This window comes from Elephas maximus, chromosome 5, assembly GCF_024166365.1.
Source record: "Elephas maximus indicus isolate mEleMax1 chromosome 5, mEleMax1 primary haplotype, whole genome shotgun sequence".
Lineage (NCBI taxonomy): Eukaryota > Metazoa > Chordata > Mammalia > Proboscidea > Elephantidae > Elephas > Elephas maximus.
In genome coordinates this window covers 2,178,425-2,201,337 of record NC_064823.1, presented here as the reverse complement: position 1 = coordinate 2,201,337, position 22,913 = coordinate 2,178,425, and the positions used below count along the sequence as shown (strand labels likewise).

The following is a 22,913-nucleotide window of genomic DNA, read 5'->3' as shown; positions in this document are numbered from 1 at the left end:
GTATAAGATTTTATTGTCTGTTTAGTGGTGCTATTCATTTTATTAGGTTTGCTTGGAATGAAGCCCAATGTTTTCATTTTACAAATGAGATGGAAAATTTTTGCTTTTGCTATTTTAACATGATAGAGTCATCCCAAAGGCCAACTTCTGCCTTTCTCAAAATCAACAAAAATCCATCATGAATAGCAAACTTGACCCTGGACAAGACAGGGAAGAAAGATCAGAACGCATGTCTCTAACTGACACTTGGCTTCAGATCTGCTGTCCCAGGGCCATGAATAATATCAAAGAACCCAGAGAAAAGGCACAAGCAGACATTTAAGCAGAAAAGTGGTGAATATGAGCACAAAAATTATATTAGACATACAGTTTTTGGACAGTTGGAAAGGTAATGAAATATTTGCATAGTAAGTAATGGGCTTAATCTACTATTCCATTCCTACAATAGCCAGAGAGGCCATTTCATTGCAACCCAATTTTTCTGTAATTCTCTGAAAATTGGCTTCTACAAATATCGCTTGATAGAAAATGTTCCCTTGAACTTCATCTTTGACTTTGTAATTGCCATAATCCCTCCTACTCCCATCTTTATGATCTTTGATCTCAAGGTAGTGTTAGAAAGAATGAGCTTCAGAGCATGAAAGCCTCGGGTTCAGATTCTGACAGCACCGCTGTGTGTCTGTGCGAATGTGCGCACCTCTCTAATTCTCCTTGACACGGGAGAAGCAGACGCCTCCTCACCTGGGCCTCTGCACCCTGAGCACAGAACATCCCAACTGCCTCATACCTGGAATTCCTGCCTGGAGACCCTTACTTCCAGTATACCCTGAATGTTCCCTACAAATTAATCTTCCCGAAACTGGTTTTGTTTACAGCAAGTTTATTATCAATCTCCTCAGTGGTTCCCCACTGTCATCAGTATAAAGTCCAAAATTCTATACGATATACATTTTAGATTCAACCAATGCTACAGCCTTGTCTCTCCTTGTGACTACCACTGGGAAGCTGCTGTCACTGAGGTGGCCGGCTCATGGTGGCCCATGCATGTCAGAGCGGAACTGTGCTCCATAGGATTTTCAATGGCTGATTTTTTGGAAGTAGATTCGCAGAACTTTCTTCCGAGGCACCTGAGAGTGAACTTGAACTTCCAACCTTTTGGTTAACAGCTGAGCACTTAACCATTGGCACCAGCCAGGGACTCCATTACAGCCAATCAAAACTTCCTACTAGTGACTCTGCTCCAACTACCCTGAGACACTCTCAGGCCCTGAGTTTGTCGTCTGGGCGCTTTCCTGCCTCCTCGCCTGTGGCTCTGCCATTCTGCCTCCGACCTGCCTTTCTGCTTGCCTAAAACCAGCCTGTGTTCTGTTAAGTTAATCCTACCAACCCCCAATGTCTGGTTCAATTCCCACCTCCCTGGGACCTTTCTCCCAACTATGATTCTCCTCCCATACGTTAAGTGTTACTGATTCTCTCTGCACTATGTATCAATTGAAATTATATCCTGAGTTTCATTTTCCCTGCCAGATCTTTCACCTCTGTTGCTAGGTATGGCGAGGTTTAGTTGTCCATAATCTCTATCGCCATTCAATTCTAGTTAAAAGCATATATGATAACAATAATGACCATAACAGCAAATAGTGGGCTTACTATACAAACACAACCCCAAGGCAAGTCTGCAGCCCATTCTCCTAACAGGAAACCACCCCCAAGCCTCTCCTACACAGTCCAGGAATTAATGCCAATAACTTCCCACTGGCACCCCATCAACAGTCTTTCCATACTCTGAGATATTTCATACAGCTACTTTCTGACAGATATTTCATACAGCTACTTTCATACAGAATTCTGACCAGCATTCCCACCTTAGCAACTTCCATAAGCTCTCAGTGAAAATGGAAAAAAGTCGAAATGGCAGCTCATGCCATAAAATCCCATTATTGTATGGGATTTGGGACCAAATCAATCTTTCCAGACTTGGCTTAAATGTGACGTGTTCTACAAAACTAACCCAGCCCTAACCCAGCATTCTAAAGGAGCCCTGGCAGTGCAATGATTAAGTCCTCAGCTGCTAACTGAAAGGTTGGTAGTTGGAACTCACCTAGTGGCTCTGCAAGAGAAAGACCTGGTAATCTGCTTCCGTAAAGACCATAGCCAAAATATCCCTACGGGGCAGTTCTACTCTGTCCCATGGGGTTGCTAGGAGTTGAAATTGACTCAGCTAGCACCCAACAACAACAAACCAACATTCTTACCTCTGTGTTCTCTTAATTGACATAGCCAAACCAAAACAAACCCATTGACATCCAGTCAATTCTGACTCACAGCGACCCTATAGGACAGAGCAGAACTGCCGTATAGGGTTTCCAAGGAGTGGCTGGTGGATTCAAACTGGTGGCCTTTTGGTTAGCAGCCTAGCTCTTAACCATCATGCCAGCAGGGCTCCCTTAATTTATATTAGAGACCCTATAGGACAGAGTGAAACTGCCCCATATGCCAGCATCAATAGGTCAGGTTTCACCAACTAATTTTAACAACAAGGATCATAATCCCCATAGAGCTACGCTCCCAACTTTCCCACCTTTAAGACAGGAGCCAGAATGCACAACCTTTTCTGAGTTTGCTGTATTTTTTCACCCAGAGGGACCAGATGACAGAACAAAGGGATGGAATATCTTCTTCCCACAGGTTCTACAGGTTCTATATAATACAAAATAGGTTACCCCAGTTCTAGGCAACAGTTCCTCATAATTTTGGAAACTTAACGTAATACTGTTAGATGTCCAATCAAATTTTAAATATGCAAAAGGACATTAACTGGTAATTAAAAAAAAAGGAGGGGGGTTGAATTAACTTAGCAAACATGGAAAAACATAGAAAAATGTTCAAGCTCATAAACACACACACAGAAAATTAAAACAATAAGATACCAATTTTTACCTACTAAATTTGAGAAAACCCATTTAAACCACTCTGATGCTGAATGTAAGCAATGGGATAATTGCCCAGGTGTTCTAATACACTGACAATATCTATAAAGGTCTAAACTGTTTAAACCATCGATCTGCATTTTGGAATCCATCCTAAAGAAAAAAATGAAACTTATGGGAAAAGTTTTATGAGCCAAGCATTCACCATATTATTCTTTGTATTTGCCCCTTCCCCTCCCCCAAATGGAAAAGAGCTAAGGGGACTTCCAAAAAGGGAGGAATGGTAAAGTCAAACATAAAATAATATTTAGTTATTAAAATAACAACTAAAAAAATATGTAACAATATAGTAAATATACTGTCAAGGAAAATACAGTGTGGTACAAAAATACATGTTCAGTAGGACAACTATTATGTTAAAGATGCATACGAAAAGTCCAGAAAAAAATACACAAAAATGCTCTCTATGGTGCTAGATTATGGTTGTCTCTGTGGTTAACATTATTATATTTATAATTCATAAACACATTAATTAGATCTTAAGACAAATTTATTAGTTCCTTAATTATTGGGTAGTCCGTGAATGCTTAAGCCATTTGTACATGAATGACATCCTTTCACATACAATTGCATTAATAGCAATTCCTTCCTCATAATTGACTTCAGGGGAATTAAATGTAACATTTTTGGTGTGATGAAAATGGTGAGAAACGTGGTTGTTTGACATAACCGGTCCTTGTTTTGTTTTCTGTTTCTTCTTCCTGGTGGCCCTGGGTGTTGCAAACGGTTAATTGTTCAGCTACTAACTGATATGTTGTCAGTTTGAATCCATCCAGGGACACCTGGGAAAAAAGGCCTGGCAATCTGCTTCCAAAAGATCACAGCCACTGAAAATCCTATGGACCACAGTTCTACTCTAAAACATATAGGGTCACAATGAGTCAGAATCAACTTGACTGCAACTGGTTTGGTTTCTGTTGATATTTTTACTTCTAAACTTTCATTTCTTTCTACAACTCTTTATCTGTGCCACATTTTCAAAGATGATAACATCTGAGGGAGAATTATGAAAAGGTAACCGAGACCCTCAATCATGGTTCCTGAAGGGAGATGATGGTTCTTGTCTTTGTGTCTGCCTTATACCAGTCTAGTACTTTCTGTCAGCCTCTTCTCTATGATCAAATCAGCAATTCTCAGAGCCTCTCCATTTACATGACCAAAAAGCAACTCTTTGCTGTTGAGTCGGTTCCAACTCAAAATGACCGTATAAAACAGAGTAGAACTGCCCCATAGGGTTTCCACGTAGTGCCTGGTGGATCCAAATCGCTGATCTTCTGGTTAGCAACTGTAGCTCTTAACCACTATGCCACCAGGGTTTCTTTCCTTCCATTTACCCTACTTCCCAGAAATTCAGATACACGACATTGTAATAAAATGAAGGGGTTATAAAATCTGATTGGCTTCGTCAACAAAACAACTCAGTTACTCAAAATAAAATTTTCCTTTGGAACCTGCCATCTCCTCCTTTTGTCCCCTTCTCTAATTTTTATTCCTTTCAGGACTTTTAATTACTCTAATAAGGACAGAGCAGAAATTTAAGTTGTCAGTCTTGAAGTGGTGATAAAATATTTGTTTTGTGGGCTAAAGTATAGGAACAGAGGAAGAAGGTGATGTTATTACATGTGCTTATATATGTGCTTCGTCCTCAGGAATTTTATATGGTCCAGCTAAAATTCTCTCTCGCCTTCAAAAACATCAGATTCTAAAGAACAATGAAATTCCACTCGTATGGATTTTAACTTCTTTTTCTGACCAAGAAAGTGCTACCTACATATTCATGTAAAAAGTTCAGTAAAGCAGAAGAAAGGAAAATAAAAATAGACCATTCCATGGAATTTTAATGAGAAACATAATATCAGATCATGATGTAGAACTCCTCTTTAATTTGGGTGTAGAGAAAGGCTTTCTAACTATGACTGGAAATCCAGGTGCAATAATATAAAGAACTGCTAAATTTGATTAAATAAAAATATTCCAGGCAAAAACCACCAAAAGCAAAGACAAATGACAAACACAGAGAGAATATCTGCAACATATATCATGAATAAAGGGGTAACAGGCCTTATATACAAAGAATTTTTTAGAAGTTAAAAATAAGATGCAAAGGTATGAACAGCAGACCAGTTCCAAAAAAAAGAGATGTAGAAATGGTCCTTAAACATATGAAAATATGTTCGACTTCACTCATAATAAGACAAATTAAAACATCACCAAAATAGCATTTCTTACCCATCGGACTGGCAAAAATTGAAAAGCTGGACAATACACTTTGCTGGCAAGGTTTTGGGGAATGCAAAATGGCACAATGCTGTGGAGGGGAACTCGGCAATGTTCTACAACATTACCCATGCGTTTACCGTCTGTCAGGAAATTCCACTCTTGGGAGCTCACTCTAAGGGCTATACCCGCAACAATACAAAAATACATCTGTATGAAAACACGTATGTAGCATTATTTGTTCGAGCATAGGAGATGGGCTGAATAATCTAGGGTATACACACCCAACGGCATAATATACAGCTATAAAGAGGGATAAGAAACCAAATGCAACATGGGAACAGATCAACAGGATAGAAAAAAGACATGAAGTGAGGACAACAGGTAAAATTCAAATAGAGTCGGTAGCTTAGTTACTAGTCTATGATCAATGTTAACTTGATAAATACACTATGGTTGTGTACCAGGTTAATATTAAAGGAAGCTGAGTGTAGCGTTCATGGAAATTCTCTACTATCTTTGCAGTTCTTCTGTAAATCTAAAATTATTTCAAAATAAAAAGCTAAGATTAAACAAAAATCACTATAAAAACAAACCACCAAAAGGAATGTGGAAGATCTCTATGCACCAATGTGGAGTGTTATCCAGGGGATAGTGAGTAAAAAAAAAAAAAAAAGCAAAATACAGAGGAGCGCGTCTGCACGGAGCCTTTTCTGTGAGAATTAAAGGGAAATAAGAACAACACATACATCTGCTTATCTTTACAAAAGAAACACAGGAAAGATCGACCAGAAAACCAGGAAGTTGGCTATCCACAAAGCATCTGGAGAAGTGGGATAGAAGTGGAGTAGTGATACTTTCTGAGGAATTTTGACTTTGGGGAACATGTTACTATTTTCTGTATTCAAAAAAATGAAATGAGCAATGGTGGGAAAGGGAAGGAATGAAAAAGTGAAAGCAAACTATAATAAACATTCAGGGCTGGGGCAGGGAAGGTACAAGGTGAATCTAGAACATCTTGTTATATCAGAACAAAGTGCTCAAAAAAAAAAAAAAAACGGGAGCATGTCACAAGGACATGAAATTTCCAGCTAAATCTGGGACAAGGTGAGTGCAGAAATAGTTAAGTCCAGTACTTAAATATAAGCCACTGAAAAATGCAGAAATCTGTGTCCGTATCAGTAATAAATAGGTACGTAAACAAAAGCGAGGGCTATTGCTTATCGTACAACACTGGGAGCCAACTGGTAAATGGAGAGAGTGCTTGAGTTGGAAAGTCAGCAAAGACTGGCTCAGGCAAAAACTTACAAATGGATGTTAAATCAAGGGGCGGGGGGGACTTTTGATAAGGAGCAGGATATTTGCGTAGCCGTAAAGTGCTTTCTTACAGAAAATTGCAAATTGTTTATTATTTGCAAAGACAAAATTAGTAACGCCTGAACCAGGCTATCGAAACGTGTATCACCAATAAAAGCCAGATGGATATTGTGTGCCTTCCTAAATGATACTCTGAGAAGGACACAGATCAGTTCATATGGTGTTCCATCCAGGATTACATCATGCGAAGTTCATCAAAAGGAAATATCTGACAAACTCAACATGAAGAATGTTCTATTGAAAAAACAGAACCGTATACTTTAAAAACATCAATGTCATCAAAGTCAAAGAAAGGTTATGGAAACATTCCAGACTGAGGGAGGCTAAAGAGACATAAAATTAAATCCCATACCTTCCTAGACCGGATCATACACTGGAGTGAAAAATGTTTCTATAAGGGACAGTATTGCGTCAGTTAAGAAATCTGTACCTGTACCACATATTAAGATATAGTATTAACGTTAAATTTACAGAAACTGACAACTACCAAGTGTTGTTATTTAGGAGACCATCCTTAGTCTTATAGGTCCTTGTGCTTGACTACTCACCTAAAGGCTGGAGACTCAAACGCACCCAGCTGTACCTCAGAGAAAAGGCTTAGCAATCTGCTTCCATAAAGATCCCAGCCAAGAAAACCCTACAGAGCAGTTCTAGTCTGGAACACACGGGGTCGCCATGAGGCGGAATCAGCTTGGCAACAACCGGTGTCCCTACTCTTAGGAAATACACACTGAAGTATTTAGGGGAAAATGCGTCTCAGATAGACTGTGAGTGACCAAACAAAGGTTAGAGCAAACGAGGTAAAATGTTAACAACAGGTGAGTCTGCATAAAGGGTATACAGGTGTATTTTATACTATTGTATTTTTTTTTCTTTTTTGCATGGTTTACGTAAATTTAAAATTATTTCCAATTAAAAAAAATTTTTTTAATACTACCTGTATTTTTCCTCTCACAAACGTGGTGATATCGTTCTCGTTCTCAAAGATGGAGAGCGTCTGCAGCAGATTCTGCTCCAGCCATTCCCAGTGCTCTGTGATTTCTTTTCTGGAACCACCTGCGTGCAGAGAAGAACGGTAATAATACACATCAGAAATCATGACAAAGATATTAAACAACCAGGCTCACTGCTCCAAGAAATCTATGCCATCAAAGGCGACCATTGTTCCAACGGCTCTGCCTTTACATGCTTTTCCCCTCTGAGAACAGGTAACTATTACACACAGGAGACAGATAAGGATGTGGACACCCAAGGGTAAATACTATGTCATAGTCTGATCAGGTGTGTCCAGAAACTTTTAGGTCCCTTTTTCAGATGAGAAGGCAGCACACCTTCTCACGTTCACTTTCCTGGATTGGGTGGGAGTTTAGCGCTCTCCTCCTCTTGCCTCCCTCCTAGAATTTGTACTTTACAGGCTAACCTAGATCTGTTACAATGCTAGGTTACAGTTGTTAAGTTGCAACAATATGAGAGCTTTGGTAAGCCACTGGAGATCTGATGTAACCACCTCCTGTAACAGGCAAAAAATTATCCTCACCTACTTCAATTATGAATGAGATGTGAAAATGGACCGTCTCTAGGGAAGAGCAGCCTGCCTAGCTCTCACAAGCACCGTTGCCTCGAAATACACTGGGATGAGGTCATCCCTGCAGCCTCCAACCAAGATGCTACATTTGGATCAGTAATAAGCATAGATCATCTCTCCTGGCAACCTTCAAATTTAAACAATCCTAGCCTTGCAGGAGATATTGCCATCACCCTGTGTTCTGCTCACAACTGCAGGGCATAATGGATGCCAACAGGACGTGGTTGTAAAGATACTGGAATAAATTCCTTCCTTTTTTCTTGCTCTGGGGCTGTTAATGTTCCCACAGAAAAAAAAAATTTTATAAATCATCTACATATATACAAATTGTATGCATTACTCATTCCAGAATTAAAGAACAATTTTGATTCCACTGATTTAGCCTATAAGCACCTCCTTAGATTTCTAAGTTTATCTTTCAATTGATTTCTTAAAAGCATCTTATCTCTCTGTTCCTTGTCACCAGTGATGCAGGTATCTCAGAATCTCACTCTGATTCCTGATGAGGAAAGAAAGGCAGAAGGCACAAATGTATCTACAATTACACTCAGAATTCTCTTAGAAAATGGCAGGCCTGCTTGAGGAGGTCCAGATCCACTTTTTGAGGAGAGGCAAAACAAAACTCGTTTACTTTCTTTTACTTTAAGACAAAACACCAAAATTGCCTGCATGCAATGCTTAGCAGAGGATGAAGGGCAGATTGGTTACGGGAGAGGCAACCTAGTGACACTACAGAATAGATTCTCTGAATCTCTTCATTGGCATTTTTCATGGGTCACTCGCTTGGGGCTAGTTATGGATTGAACTGTGTCCCCAAGAAGTTATGCACCTTATCACAGAGGCACTCCTAGGGACACACTGGACAGCTGAGCTTCTGCAGACACATTGGGCACAATTCCCAGCCTCTGATTTTGCCTCACATCTGCTCCTGCCTACAGTCATCACAGATGTACCCTCCAGATGTTGATTTTCACACATGGCCTTGGCTCAGCCAGGGCATTCTGGTTCTTGACTGACATTTCACCCGTGCTCTGCTCTGTACCAGGTAGCCATGCCAGGTAGTTGACTTTGAAGTCCCTGTTACACTGGTCATAGAATCCAACTCACCCTCACATTGCTGGGTTGTCATTGATAGAGAAGTCCATCAGGTACAAGGCCTGGGGCACAAGTCTGCCTTCAGCATTGCACACACTGCATTGCGAAGTGTTCTTTATGCACACAAACATATACAAACATCTCCCCCCACATACACACCATAGTAGATACGGTGTGTGCATGAGCATCCTCTTTAACAAACATTTATCCATGCCTGTCAATGTCCATGGAAGCTGCAGTCCAGAAATCAAACAATGTATTACACTGGGCAAATCTGCTGCAAAAGACCTCTTAAATTAAAATTTTAAAAAGCAAACATGTCACTTGGATGAATAAGGTGTGCCTGGCCAGAGCCAAGGTCTTTTCAGTCACCTCATATGCATGTGAAAGCTGGACCAAGAAAAGGAAGACAGAAGAATTGATGCCTTTAAATTGTGGTGCTGGTGAAGAATATTGAATATACTTTAGACTGCCAAAAGAACAAACAAATCAGTCTTAGAATAAATACAACCAGAATGCTCCTTAGAAGCGAGAATGGTGAGATTCGTCTTCCTTATTTTGGACACGTCACTAGGAAAGACCAATCGCTGCAAAAGGATATCAGGTTTGGTAAAGATGAGAGTCAACAAAAATTAATTGGATTGACACAACAGCCAGAATGATGGACTCAAACATACCAAACCATACCATCATGAAGATGGAGCAGGACCAGACAACGTTTTGTTCTGTTACATATAAGTCACCATGAGTTGGAGCCAACTTAATGGCAACTAACAACATCTTCACTGGCATTACATGAAGGTCCACATGGTTGAGGTATCATTCACCCCCCACCCCTTCCATCTTCAAATAGCCATTTGTGTATTCTTGGGCTGTACTATTGAAGTACGCATTTACTTCACCATTGTTTCCCCTCGTATTGCCTCCTCTGCTCTTCACCCTGTTCCCCTGTCCATCATTTCCACAATCTCCACCTTCCACCATCTAACACTATTTTCACTCTGGGCTCTTCACATTTCCTTGTTCGATTACCAACAGTGGTCCCCGCTTCTATGGTGCTGTTTCTCTTCTGTCCTCCAGCTTCTGTTGCTGTTCCTGCACTTCTCAACTTCACATGAGAAAGCTGGCCTTTTCAAGTTACCACCAGCCACTCCCTACTCCTACCTATAGAAGTCCTGGGACTACAAATCTCGGTAGTCTTCAACTCCTTCAGCTTACTAGGTGCTTTGGGCCTGCTTCTGCACTACCGAAGAAGTTTTCGAGATTTCTTCTGGCTACATCTAGACCTAAGAGCTTAAGAGTTTCAAAAGATTGGATCCCAGATAAGTAAGGACTTTGTGCCATTATCTGGCACCGTTATCAGCATATACTATTTGGGGAAAGAAAAAAACAAGTAAATGCCTTCTGGAACTGAACTATGGATTCCTATCTATACCCAACAGCCACTTTCCAGGGAGAATAATGTAAGTAAAAGTGCCCAAAGATAAAATCTCTACTGTACAAATGTACCATATATGTTCTTCGATATATGTATTGTCTTAGTCATCTAGTGCTGCTATAAGAGTAATACCACAAGTGGATGGCTTTAACAAAGAGAAATTTATTTTCTTACGATTTTTAGTAGGCTAGAAGTCCAAATTCACAGCATCAGCTCCAGAGGAAGTCTTTCTTTCTCTGTCGGCTCTGGAGGAAGGTCCTTGTAATCCATCTTCCCTTAGTCTGGGGAGCATCTCAGCACAGGAACCTCAGGTCCAAAGGACACACACTGTTCCTGGTGCTGCTTTCTTGGTGGTATGGGGTTCCCAACTATCTGCTAGCTCCCCTTTCCTTTTATCTCTTGAGAGATAAAAGGTGGTGCAGGCCACATCTCAGGGAAACTCCCTTAATGTTGGATCAGGGATGTGACCTGGTAAGGGTGTTACAATCCCATCCTAATCCTCTTTAATACAAAATTACAATCACAAAATGGAGGACAACCACAGAATACTGGGAATCATGGCCTAACCAAGTTAACACACACATTCTGGGGGGGACATAATTCAAACCATGGCATATATAAAACCAAAAACCAAACCCATGGCCGTCGAGTCGATTTTGGCTCAGTGACCCTACAAGACAGAGTAGAACTGCCCTGTAGAGTTTCCAAGGAGCGCCTGGTGGACTCAAACTGCCGACCTTTTGGTTAGCAGCCATAGCTCTTAACCACTATGCCACCAGGGTTTCATATATATATATATATATATATATATATACACACACACATAATCTATCATATAAATCTTGATTTTTTATCACATATATATATTTTGATATATATCATCCCATCATAAAACCCAACCCAGTGCCGTTGAGTCAATTCTGACATATATGTATCATATATATCATCTATCCTGAATGCGCATCAAAGAGTAAATGAGGGTAGGTGTTCAGGCTCCTGACTCTGGAGATTAGACATACGAAGACATCTATAAAGCAAGACTGACTCCTTTCACCAACAGACGAGACAAATTCTGAAGATATCAATCTCGTAAAAAAGTATTTCTGGGAGCAGGTGGCCGCTTCCATGTTTCACCCCAGAACAAGGTCACCTCTCAGAGGTGACAGAGCAAACACACTGTTCACAGCTTGGGAGCCACTGTCACTGCCTCAGGACCACTCTTTAAGAACTAGTGAGGCTCCAAAGGAGACATGCTTGAACCCTAAATGCTCCTTATAAATGGCTCTTTCATTTCTCAAGTAAATAAGTACCAGTGCTGCAATAATTGAGGCCCTGGAACTTATTTCGGTATTGTTTAAAGTGAGATGACATGAAACTCTTTTGCCCTGACTCTCAAAAGCAACTGGCCTATTTACCCAGCAGTTTGAGCCCATGTGCTAGACGCTCAGAGAAAAAGGAAGGGCTTGGCTGTTGATTTTCTGGAAAGGCCTCAATTTACGTAGATACAGCAAGAAAAACAAGCTGACCCAACTGTGTCATCAGCTGGAATAACAAAGAATGCTGGTGTCGGCTACGAGAATGCTTCAGGAAATCCAAGTTAAAGCATTCCGCTCTGGTAGCACTAGACCAACACTTGATGGAATTAAAGTTATTTAGAAATAATTTTGGAAAAATGAAAATCTTTATCATTCAGGTAGGTTTTTTTTTTTTTAAATACCAGTCACACACCCCTGTGCATATATCTGGACAACTTTTAAATGCTATCTGATGAAGAAAAATACTAAACCATCCTTGTCTAATTTCTCATCTAATTTGAAGTCTACCTGATGAGTCCACAAAAAATGATTCTGTCATATGTGGCCTCTGACGATTGAGAACACAAGGCTTAAGGCCCCACTGATAGATAATCAGTAGATACTTCTTTTATAAAGCATGATCAGTAATACATTTTGGTTCTGAGACCAAAGCGCTGATTTTTAAAAAGCTTGAATTCCATAATAACTAAGATGGTCAATTCTCATTGATCGTGAGTGTGTAAGTATGTGTGGACATACGTAAATATTTTTGTATGTACATACAAAGCAGCCCTGGCGACGCAGTGGTTGAGCTCTCGGTTGCTAAACAAAAAGGTCATGGTTCAAACCTACCAGCTGTTCTGTGGGAGAAAGATGTGGCAGTCAGCTTCTGTGAAGATTACAGCCTTGGAAACCCTATAGAGCAGTTCTGCTGTGTCCTATAGGGTCTCTATGAGGAATCGACTCTTGGCAATTGTTGTTTTTTTAATGTACATACAAAAACAAACAACAAAAACCTGTTCATAACACACCAGAAAACCAAACAAAACCAAACCCCTAAATCTCCTAAGGATTCCAAAGCAATTGACCTAGTATTTTCCGACACCAGAGCTGGCTGTTTGGATTCCTCCAGCCAATTCAGTCCTTAAATGAACAGCACTTGAAGTTACTCAAATAAAGAGGATCAGAAGAAGAAATCATCTATTTTATGGCCTGATACAAAGTGCAGTGATAGCCACAAAGACGACAACATTGAAGGTTAAACACTAAATGAAAGCAAGAGTAGTGCCCAGTACATTGAAGCAGCAACTACCAGTCCCTTTATTTCAAAACCATTGCTGTACTCTACACCCTGAGAAACAAAACCCCAAAATAGCATGGTGATCTGAAGCATTTTCAGAAACAAAAGGGAAATCTACTTTTTAAAAACCTGCACCTAATTAAAGCTAGATATAACTACAAGCAGGTTAAATAACATCATAGTAATAGTTATCTATTATTTAATTGTGCTTATCAAATGCCAGGCTCCATGCTTTAACATAATCTCACGACAATCCTATAACTCGGTTCAGTTATACTCCCTTTTATAGATGAGGAAACTGAGGTTTGTGTAAGTCATATTTCTGAGAAATCAAACCCAGATTCGTCTGGCTCCAAAGCTTATACTCTTACTTGCTATACTTTACCGCCTCTTAACACATTTAAGAAGGTGCCGTGGTGACGCAATGGGTAAAGCTTTTGCCTACTGACCAAAAGGTCTGTGGTTCGAACCCACCAGCCCCTCTGTGGGAGAGAAGACCTGGAGATCTGCTGCTATAAAGATTGCTGTTATTGTGTTAGGTGCTGTCAAGTTGCTTCCGACTCATAGTGACCCTATGAACAACAGAATAAAACACTGCTCGGTCCTGCACTATCCTCATGATCCTTGCTATGTTTGAGCCCATTGTTGCAGCCACCATGCCAATCCATCTAGTTAAGGGTCTTCCTCTTTTTCACTGACCCTCTTCTTTACCAAGCATGATGTCTTTCTCCAGGGACTGGTCCCTCCTGATAACATGTCCAAAGTACCTAGGACAAAGTCTCACCATTCTCGCTTCTAAGGAGCATTCTGGTCGTACTTCTTCCAAGACACATTTGTTCATTCTTGGATGATTACAGCCTAGGAAAACCTATGGGGCAGTTCTACCCTGTCCTACGGGGTCGCTATGAGTCAGAATCAACTTGATGGCACACAACAACAAACATATTTAAGGAGTGTGACTAGTATGAAAAGAGGTGAGATTATGTGGAGTAATAAGAAGCTTGGTTATTAGGGAGGTGGGTCTAATGGCTCAGACAACAGAATTTGATGTTAAAAAAAAAAAAAAAAATCTGGTTTAAAATCCCTACCATGACATGTACTAGCTCTGTGACCTTGGGCAAGTTACTTAACGTCTTTGTGCGTCAGATCCTTCATCTGTAATATGTGGGTAACAGTATCTACCACACTGGGTTGTGCTTGACATGAAATAATACATGTAAAGTCCTCAGCACAGGCCTGGAACATAGCAAACAGTACAGTTGCTTTAGCTATTACCGTCATAAACAGCAGAACACAAAGACCTCATCTTGAAATGTGATGCAAAAGATACTTCTAAGTTTTAGAATTCCAGGGACTCCACCAGGAGTCCCTGGGTGGTAACTGAAAGGTTGGGGGTTTGAGTCCACCCACAGGCTCTTCCAAAGAAAAGTCTATCAATTTACTTCCAAAAAATCAGCTCTACTCTGACACACATGTGGTCACTATCAATCAGAATCGACTTGACAGCAACTAGTAAAGTTCAGGACACTAAGAAATCTCTCTGGCCCTGGCATCATTATGTTTAGGTTGCAAAGTATACATGTTACTGAACTAAGACACACTTAGAACTCCTTACGTAACTATGACAAGCTTCTTACATGACTCTGGTTATACTCTCCTAGGGGGCATGTCATGGGCTGAATTGTGTCCCCCCCGAAAAATATCTGTCAACTTGGCTAGTTCATGGTTCCTGGTATTGTGTGATTTTACACCATTTTGTCATCTAATGTGATTTTCCTATGTGCTGTAAATCCTACCTCTGTGATGTTAATGAGGTGGGATTAGGGGCAGTTATGTTAATAAGGCAGGACTCAATCTACAAAAAGAGGGTGTGTCTTAAACCAATCTCTTTTGGGATATAAAAGAGAGAAGTGAGCAGAGAGACATGGGGACCTCATGAAGCAATGCCAGGAGCGGGGCACATCCTTTGGACCCAAGGTTCCTGTGCTAAGAAGCTCCTAGTCCAGGGGGAGATTGAAGACAAGGACCTTCCCCCAGAACTGACAGAGACAGAAGGCCTTCCCCTAGAGCTGGCACCCTTAATTCAGACTTCTAGCCTCCTAAACCATGAGAGAATAAATTTGTCTTTGTTAAAGCTATCCACTTGTGGTATTTCTATTACAGCAACACTAGGTAGCTAAGGCAGGGCATAACAATATGTTCATAGTTTTATAATCACTTTGAAAAGACAGAAACCCAGATAACTACTCTAATCTTGGAAGTAACAATCAGTGGTTGATGTCCTTATTTTAACGGGCCTTGGCGCCCTCCCAAACTGCTGGTAGGAGTATAAATGGCTATCTTTCTGGAAGACAATCAGGTTAGAGGCACTAAAAACCTTAAATGCACGCATATTCTTTGACTCAGCATATCTACTTCTAAAAATTTATCGTAAGGTGATAATTAACAGAATGTGCAAAGATTTTGTTTGGAGGATATTCACCTAAGATTAAAAGACCCTAGGTTTTCAGCAGCAGCACATCAGTTAGATAAATTATGTTACGTACACAGTAAAATATTATTCAACTATTAAAACTGACATTATAGCATTACAGTTTATTGATATGGAAAAGTATTTTCAAATATATTACATAAAAATTCCATTTTTATTTGCTTCTAAATATAACATTGCAAAGAATTGTGCTCGTGAGGAACCTGTACATAAATCAAGAGGCAGCTGTTTGGACAGAACAAGGGGATACTGAGTGGTTTAAAGTCAGGAAAGGTGTGCATCAGGGTTGTATCCTTTCACCACACCTATTCAATCTGTATGCTGAGCAAATAATTCGAGAAGCTGGACTATATGAAGAAGAACGGGGCATCAGGATTGGAGGGAGACTCATTAACAACCTGCGTTATGCAGATGACACAACCTTGCTTGCTGAAAGTGAAGAGGACTTGAAGTACTTACTGATGAAGATCAAAGACCACAGCCTTCAGTATGCGTTGCACCTCAACATAAAGAAAAAAAAAAAATCCTGACAACTGGACCAGTAAGCAACATCATAATAAACAGAGAAAAACTGAAGCTGTCAAGGATTTCATTTTACTTGGATCCACAATCAACAGCCATGGAAAATGGAGAAAAACTGAAGTTGTCAAGGATTTCATTTTACTTGGATCCACAATCAACAGCCATGGAAATCAAAAGACGCATTGCATTGGGCAAATCTGCTGCAAAGGACCTCTTTAAAGTGTTGAAAAGCGAAGATGTCACCTTGAAGACTAAGGTGTGCCTGACCCAAGCCATGGTATTTTTAATCGCATCATACGCATGTGAAAGCTGGAAAATGAATAAAGAAGACCGAAGAAGAGTTGACGCCTTTGAATTGTGGTGTTGGTGAAGAATATTGAATATATCAGGGAATGCCAAAAGAACGAACAAATCTGTCTTGGAAGAAGTGCGGCCAGAATGCTCCTTAGAATCAAGGATGGCGAGGCTGCGTCTTACGTACTTTGGACATGTTGTCAGGAAGGATCAGTCCCTGGAGAAGGACATCATGCTTAGTAAATTACAGGGTCAGCAGAAAAGAGGAAGACCCTCAACGAGATGGATTGACACAGTGGCTGCAACAATGGGTTCAAGCATAACAAGGATTGTAAGGATGGCGCAGGACCTAGCAGTATTTTGTTCTGCTGTGCATAGGGTTGCTGTGAGTCAGAACCACCTCGACAGCACCTAACAACAACAACAAATATAAATAAATGATTTGGATATAAATATAAATAAATCATTTATTCTGTATTATATATAGATGGATATATATGTGTATAAGGAGCTCTAGTGGTGCAATTAAGTGCTTAGCTGCTAACTGAAAGGTTGGTAGTTCAAATCCACCAGTGGCTACATGGGAGAAAAGACCTGCCAATCTGCTCCTGTAAAGATTACAGCCTAGGAAACTCTACGGACAATTCTACTTTGTCATATAGGGTCACTGTGAGCCGGAATATAGGGTCACTGTGAGTTGAAATCAACTCAATGGCACACACAACAACATGTATATGTATGTATATATTTGCTAATTTTCTGCAATGAACACGCATTGCTTAAAGACGCACTTTTTTTTTTTTTTTTAAGTTCTGTGTTCCCAGGATACTAGAGTAATTCTTGAGGTACACAAACCAAGAAAGGATTATAAAAATATCTACTAGCTTTCACAGCGTGTCCATACCTCATGTGGAAGGCATCTAAATTACCCAGCATTTTCTCCATCTATGGTAGAGAAACAGCAGGGGCAGAACAAATTAGCAATCTTTAATTAAACTCTGGGTCTTACCAGCGGCTGACTAAAAAAATGTTTAATCATAAAAGCCAGCATGATGCTGCTTAAAAAGTACTGGGCTGGGAGCGGGATACCTGGGAACTTGGTCCCTGCTCAACCAATAACTAGCTATAACTAGCCATGGGAACCTGGGCAATTCCCTTTGCCTCTATATCCTATTAAAGTAGAGAGTTAGACAAGATGATAGCTGATGTATCTTCCAACTCTGAAACTGAATTAGCATCTAGGCCTGGAGGAGATTCTGGAATGGTAAAGAAAAAGGAAACTAAATCAATGGGCAGCCAAATCAAGGGCACTGTTGAGAGCTGTTATCAATGAGTGTCCATCAAACACATACTCTCCACCCCATGTCCTTTGTTCAGTCCTGTCTGAAGGTCAGATGTATCTAGAGGAAACTGTTAACAGTTCCTTCTTTCTCTCTCAGTTTCTAATTCTTCTCCTCAGCTGTCCCAGAACTCCTCTCACTAGATAATTATCTGCCTTTCAGTGTGTCCCTATTCCCACTGAGGCTGTATACTCCTTCTTACTGTTAGATGATTCTCTGAATTCTTCTAATGTGGAGGATGCCAAATGGACTGCCATCTACCTTCACCAACTGAAGGCTATGGAAGAAAAAGGACTGGGCTCTCTCCTGCATCTAGGGCCACGAAGTCGAAAACACAGCAGCTGGGGACAAAACTGCACCTGCTTAGCTCCCTACTGGGAGCTCTTTCTGCAAAATAGTCGATTGGTGGGAGAAAGGCAGAATTGGAGTATAACCAGCTCCACAAAGCTGGCTGGACAAATACTTTTATGTTCTTAGAGACGGCAGAAAAAGTATGATTAACTGTACCAGTCACTGAACAAAGTGCATTTCCATAGACTTGAATTCTTAGCACACTGGCATATTAACCAGACAGAATGGAGACTGCATTCTGGGTACTCGTAAAAAGAAAGAGTCATCACTTAAGGTTTTTAGCTTCCTTTGCCGATTAAAGTTCTTGATGTCAAGGAAATGTAAAAAAAATCCAATTTCTGGACACAGAGTTATTAGAAATAAAAAGTATATGGAAATACCGCCACCCAACTGTTAGTTTGTCACACTGCTTGCATGTTGTTATGATGCTGGAAGCTATGCCACTGGTATTTCAAATACCAACAGGTTCACCCACGGTGGACACGTTTCAGTAGAACTTCTAGACTAAGACAGATTAGGAAAAAAGGTCTGGTGACCTATTTCAGAAAATTAGCCAATGGAAATTTTATAGATCACAACAGAACATTGCCCAACTAACTTGCTTTGGACATGTCATCAGGAGAGATTAACTGCTAGAGAAGGACACAGCATTTGAGAAAGTAGAGGGCCAGAAAGTGCGAGGGAGGTGGACTGGCACAATATTCACAATGATGAACTCAAAAATGCCAGAAACTGTGAAAGTAACACAGCGCTGGGCAACATTTTGTTTTGTTGTACATAGGGTCACCGTGAGTCAGACTTGACTCTACAACAGCTATCTATCTCTGTAGGGAAACAATGTCTCACCAAATAACTCTTCAAATTACCAAAAGCCAGGTGGTTATTATATTGGCAGTGAGTTAGACAAGGTCAGAAAAATTCCTCATGCCTGGTTCCATGTGGCTCAAGTATACTGCAAACCACATGACTGGGATTTACTGATGTTCTATTTAAAGTGGTCTGTGTCAAGGCACTGATGGTAGATGCTTCCTTTAATTCAATTTATACTTACAGAAGACTCCCATATACATACAGAAGACATGACATATGGCAAGGCTTATAAAGCCTATGGATTCTACAGGGCAGTGTTTTAGACTCACACAATTTTCTGCTGAAGTTTTTCTTATAGCAACAATTCGGAAATTCAAGCAAATTAAAAAGCTTTCAATATATTATCCCACCAAATACCAAATGTTATTTTATGAAAAATAACACTAAAAATATAAACAGAAAATTCAGCATATCAAAGAAATACTTTTGAGGCGGGGCCAAAATGGCGGAATAGCCAGATGTTTCTGGCGATCCCTCTTACAACAAGGACCCGAAAAATCAAGTCAAATGATTATATTTATGACAAGCTAGGAGTCCTGAGCATCAAAGGAAAAGTTAGAAAATGGGCTGAGTGGCAGGGGGAGAGAGAGACAGTTCAGAAGTAGACAGGAGTTGCTGGACCTAAATCGCTGGGATCCCTCAGGCACCATTCCTAGGAGCAGCTGCAGTGGGCTGGTGGTGGCATTCGGCCATAGTTTCCTCTGGGAGAAGCAGTCAGCCACACGGCCTACTCACACCTCTGGAACCAGAGAAGAATGGCGTTCTCGGCAAAAGCTAAGTACTTGTGTATATTTTTGCATGCCTCCCACCCCCAAGCCAGCTTGAGTGGTTGTTGATTTCCTTGGGCCTGAGGTAGGCCCATTTGAGCTCTTGGAGCCATTTTCCCAGCCTTGGAGAAGGAATAAATTCACAACAGGGGGAAAAGATAATTCGCCAGCTCCACTAACCAGGGGAGCTTAGGACAGAAATGGCTCCTGTCCCGGCATAAACAATGCATGGACTTTGAATACCTTTCCCCCCTCCATGGACCGGTGTGGGCCTATTTCAGCAGAACAGGCCCTTGCTGGCAAACTGCAACTATTTAAGCTGTGCAGCAGAGAGGTGGGTGTTTGATATTTGACATCACTTTGCCTATTAAAAAGGGTCCTCACCTACCCACATCAGGGGCCCAAGGACTGGTGGCGCCACTCAGGTCTTCCAGCCACCTGCAACAGGGGTCCAAGGATAACTGGTACCTCCCAGTCCTTACGACCAAAAGCACTGGGTGCCCATGATCCATCTGCAGAACCCAATCCTGTAGGGAACAGGGACACACTTTCCTCTGAGATACTTGGGGGATGGTTCTCAGCCCCCTGCCTTGTTCAGTGTGTGACCCCCTGCTACAACCAGATACCAGTACCTACACCAAACACCCCTGCCCCTCTAAGACTGTAGGACAGAGCCTGTACCACGCACTTGATGATCAGCTACCTGGACACCTGAGCTGAATCCACACAAGAGAAGTGAATGGACTTACAAGCTCATATACCTGATAACAGCTCTAGCCATCTGGTGACAGGACGTCACGGCTCCAAAGGCGAAAATAATCAAGCTAGGTCACTCAAGCAACCCATCCGGGCATATGAAAACAAAACAAAGCAAGAAACTAGGATACAGTAAGCAAACATAAAATAAACTAATACAGTAACTTACAGATGGCGGAGACAACAGTCAATATCAAACCACATAAAGAAACAGACCATGATTGCTTCAACAAGCTCTCAAAACAAAGAATCAAAGGATCTACTGGATGAGGGTGCCTTCCTGGAATTACCAGATGCAGAATTCAAAAGATTAATATACAGAACTCTTCAAGACATCAGGAAGGAGATCAGGCAATACGCAGAACAAGCCAAGTAACACACAGATAAAACAGTTGAAGCAATTAAAAAGGTTATTCAAGAATATAATGAAAAATTTAATAAGCTGCAAGAATCCATAGAGAGACAGCAATCAGAAATTCAGAAGATTAACAACAAAATTACAGAATAAGACAAACTCAATAGAAAGTCAGAGGATCAGAATTGAGAAAGTGGAAGGCAGAATTGGTAACCTTGAAGATAAAGCACTTGGCACGAATATATTTGAAGAAAAATCAGATAAAAGAATTAAAAAAAAATGAAGAAACCTTAAGAATCATGTGGGACTCTATCAAGAGAAATAACCTATGAGTGATTGGAGTATCAGAACAGGGAGAGATAACAGAAAATACAGAGAGAACTGTTGAAGAATTGTCGTCAGAAAACTTCCCTGATACCATGAAAGATGAGAAGATACCTATCCAAGATGCACGTTGAACTCCACATAAGACAGATTTTAAAGGAAAGTCATCAAGACATATTATAATCAAACTTGCCAAAACCAAAGACAAAAAGTCACCTACAAAGGACAGTCAATAAGAATAAACTCTGACTACTTGGCAGAAACCATGCAGGCAAGAAGACAATGGGATGACTTATAGAAAGCACTGAAGGAAAAAAATTCCCAGCCAAGAATCACATATCCTGCAAAACTGTCTCTCAAATTCGAAGGTGAAAATAGGACATTTCCAGATAAACAGAAGTTTAGGGAATTCGTAAAAACCAAACCAAAACTACAAGAAATACTGAAGGGAGTTCTCTTGCTAGAAAATCGATAATATCAAGTATCAACCCAAGACTGGAACACTGGACAGGGCAATCAGATGTCAAACCAGACAGGGAAATCACAAACATAAATCAAGATAAAAAAATGCTCAAAACAGGGCAACAGCGATGTCATTACGTAAAAGACAACGTTAAAATAGTAAAGAGGGACTAAGAAACATAGTCATAGATCTTTCATATGGAAAGGAAGACAAGGTGATATAAAGAAATAAAAATTAGGTTTAAACTTAGAAAAATAGGGGTAAATATTAAGGTAACCACAGAGGATACTAACTATCCTACTCATCAAAATAAAATACAGTAAAAAATTAGAGATTCAGCAGAAATAAAATCAAGAACAATGAATAAGAGGAAAAGACAATATATAAAGTTAAACTACTCAGCACAAAAAATTAAGTGGGAAAAAGAAACTGTCAACAACACACAAAAAAAGACATCAAAATGACAGCACTAAACTCATAAAAAACCTGTACCCAAACCCATTGCCATCAAGTCAATTCTGACTCATAGCGACCCTATAGGACAGAGCAGAACTGCCCCATAGAGTTTCCAAGGAGTGCCTGGCAGATTCGAACTGCCTACCTTTTGGTTAGTAGCTGTAGCACTTAACCACCCACTACACCACCAGGGCTTCCACTAAACTCATTAAAAAAAAAAAAAAAATTTTTTTTTTTATACCTATCCATAATTACGCTGAATGTTAATGGACTAAATGCACCTATAAAGAGACAGAGAGTGGAGGAATGGATAAAAAGAAATATTTTTAAAGTAGCAGCTTCAGCTCTTAAAATTTTCTCATGAAAGGAAGTCAGCAATTTGGATTTTAAATGGATATCGATAAGAAAGCACAATTAACGGGTGAATGGGACCTTCACAAGGAGTCTTCCAAGGGGAAATTCTGGAGCTGCCTCAATGGGTAATCAATACATACAAACACTAAAACCATTCTACAAAAAAAAAAAAAAAAAAATCTAGGTTTATTATAATGAGATCATGCAGTTGTGACAGGCATTACTTGCTGGGGAAAGAAGAGTACACGCTTTGTGGTATAAATTATGCCATCA

General features: G+C 40.3%; 1 protein-coding gene across 1 annotated transcript in view; it reads right to left on the bottom strand.

Annotated features, from left to right (window-relative positions):
• TBC1D9 (TBC1 domain family member 9) overlaps positions 1-22,913 on the bottom strand; it is a 146,495-nt gene that overhangs the window by 55,999 nt on the left and 67,583 nt on the right. The window contains exon 3 of the mRNA XM_049885237.1: positions 7,522-7,640. Coding sequence (XP_049741194.1) covers positions 7,522-7,640 — 119 coding nt within the window. The remainder of the gene's footprint in view (positions 1-7,521; positions 7,641-22,913) is intronic.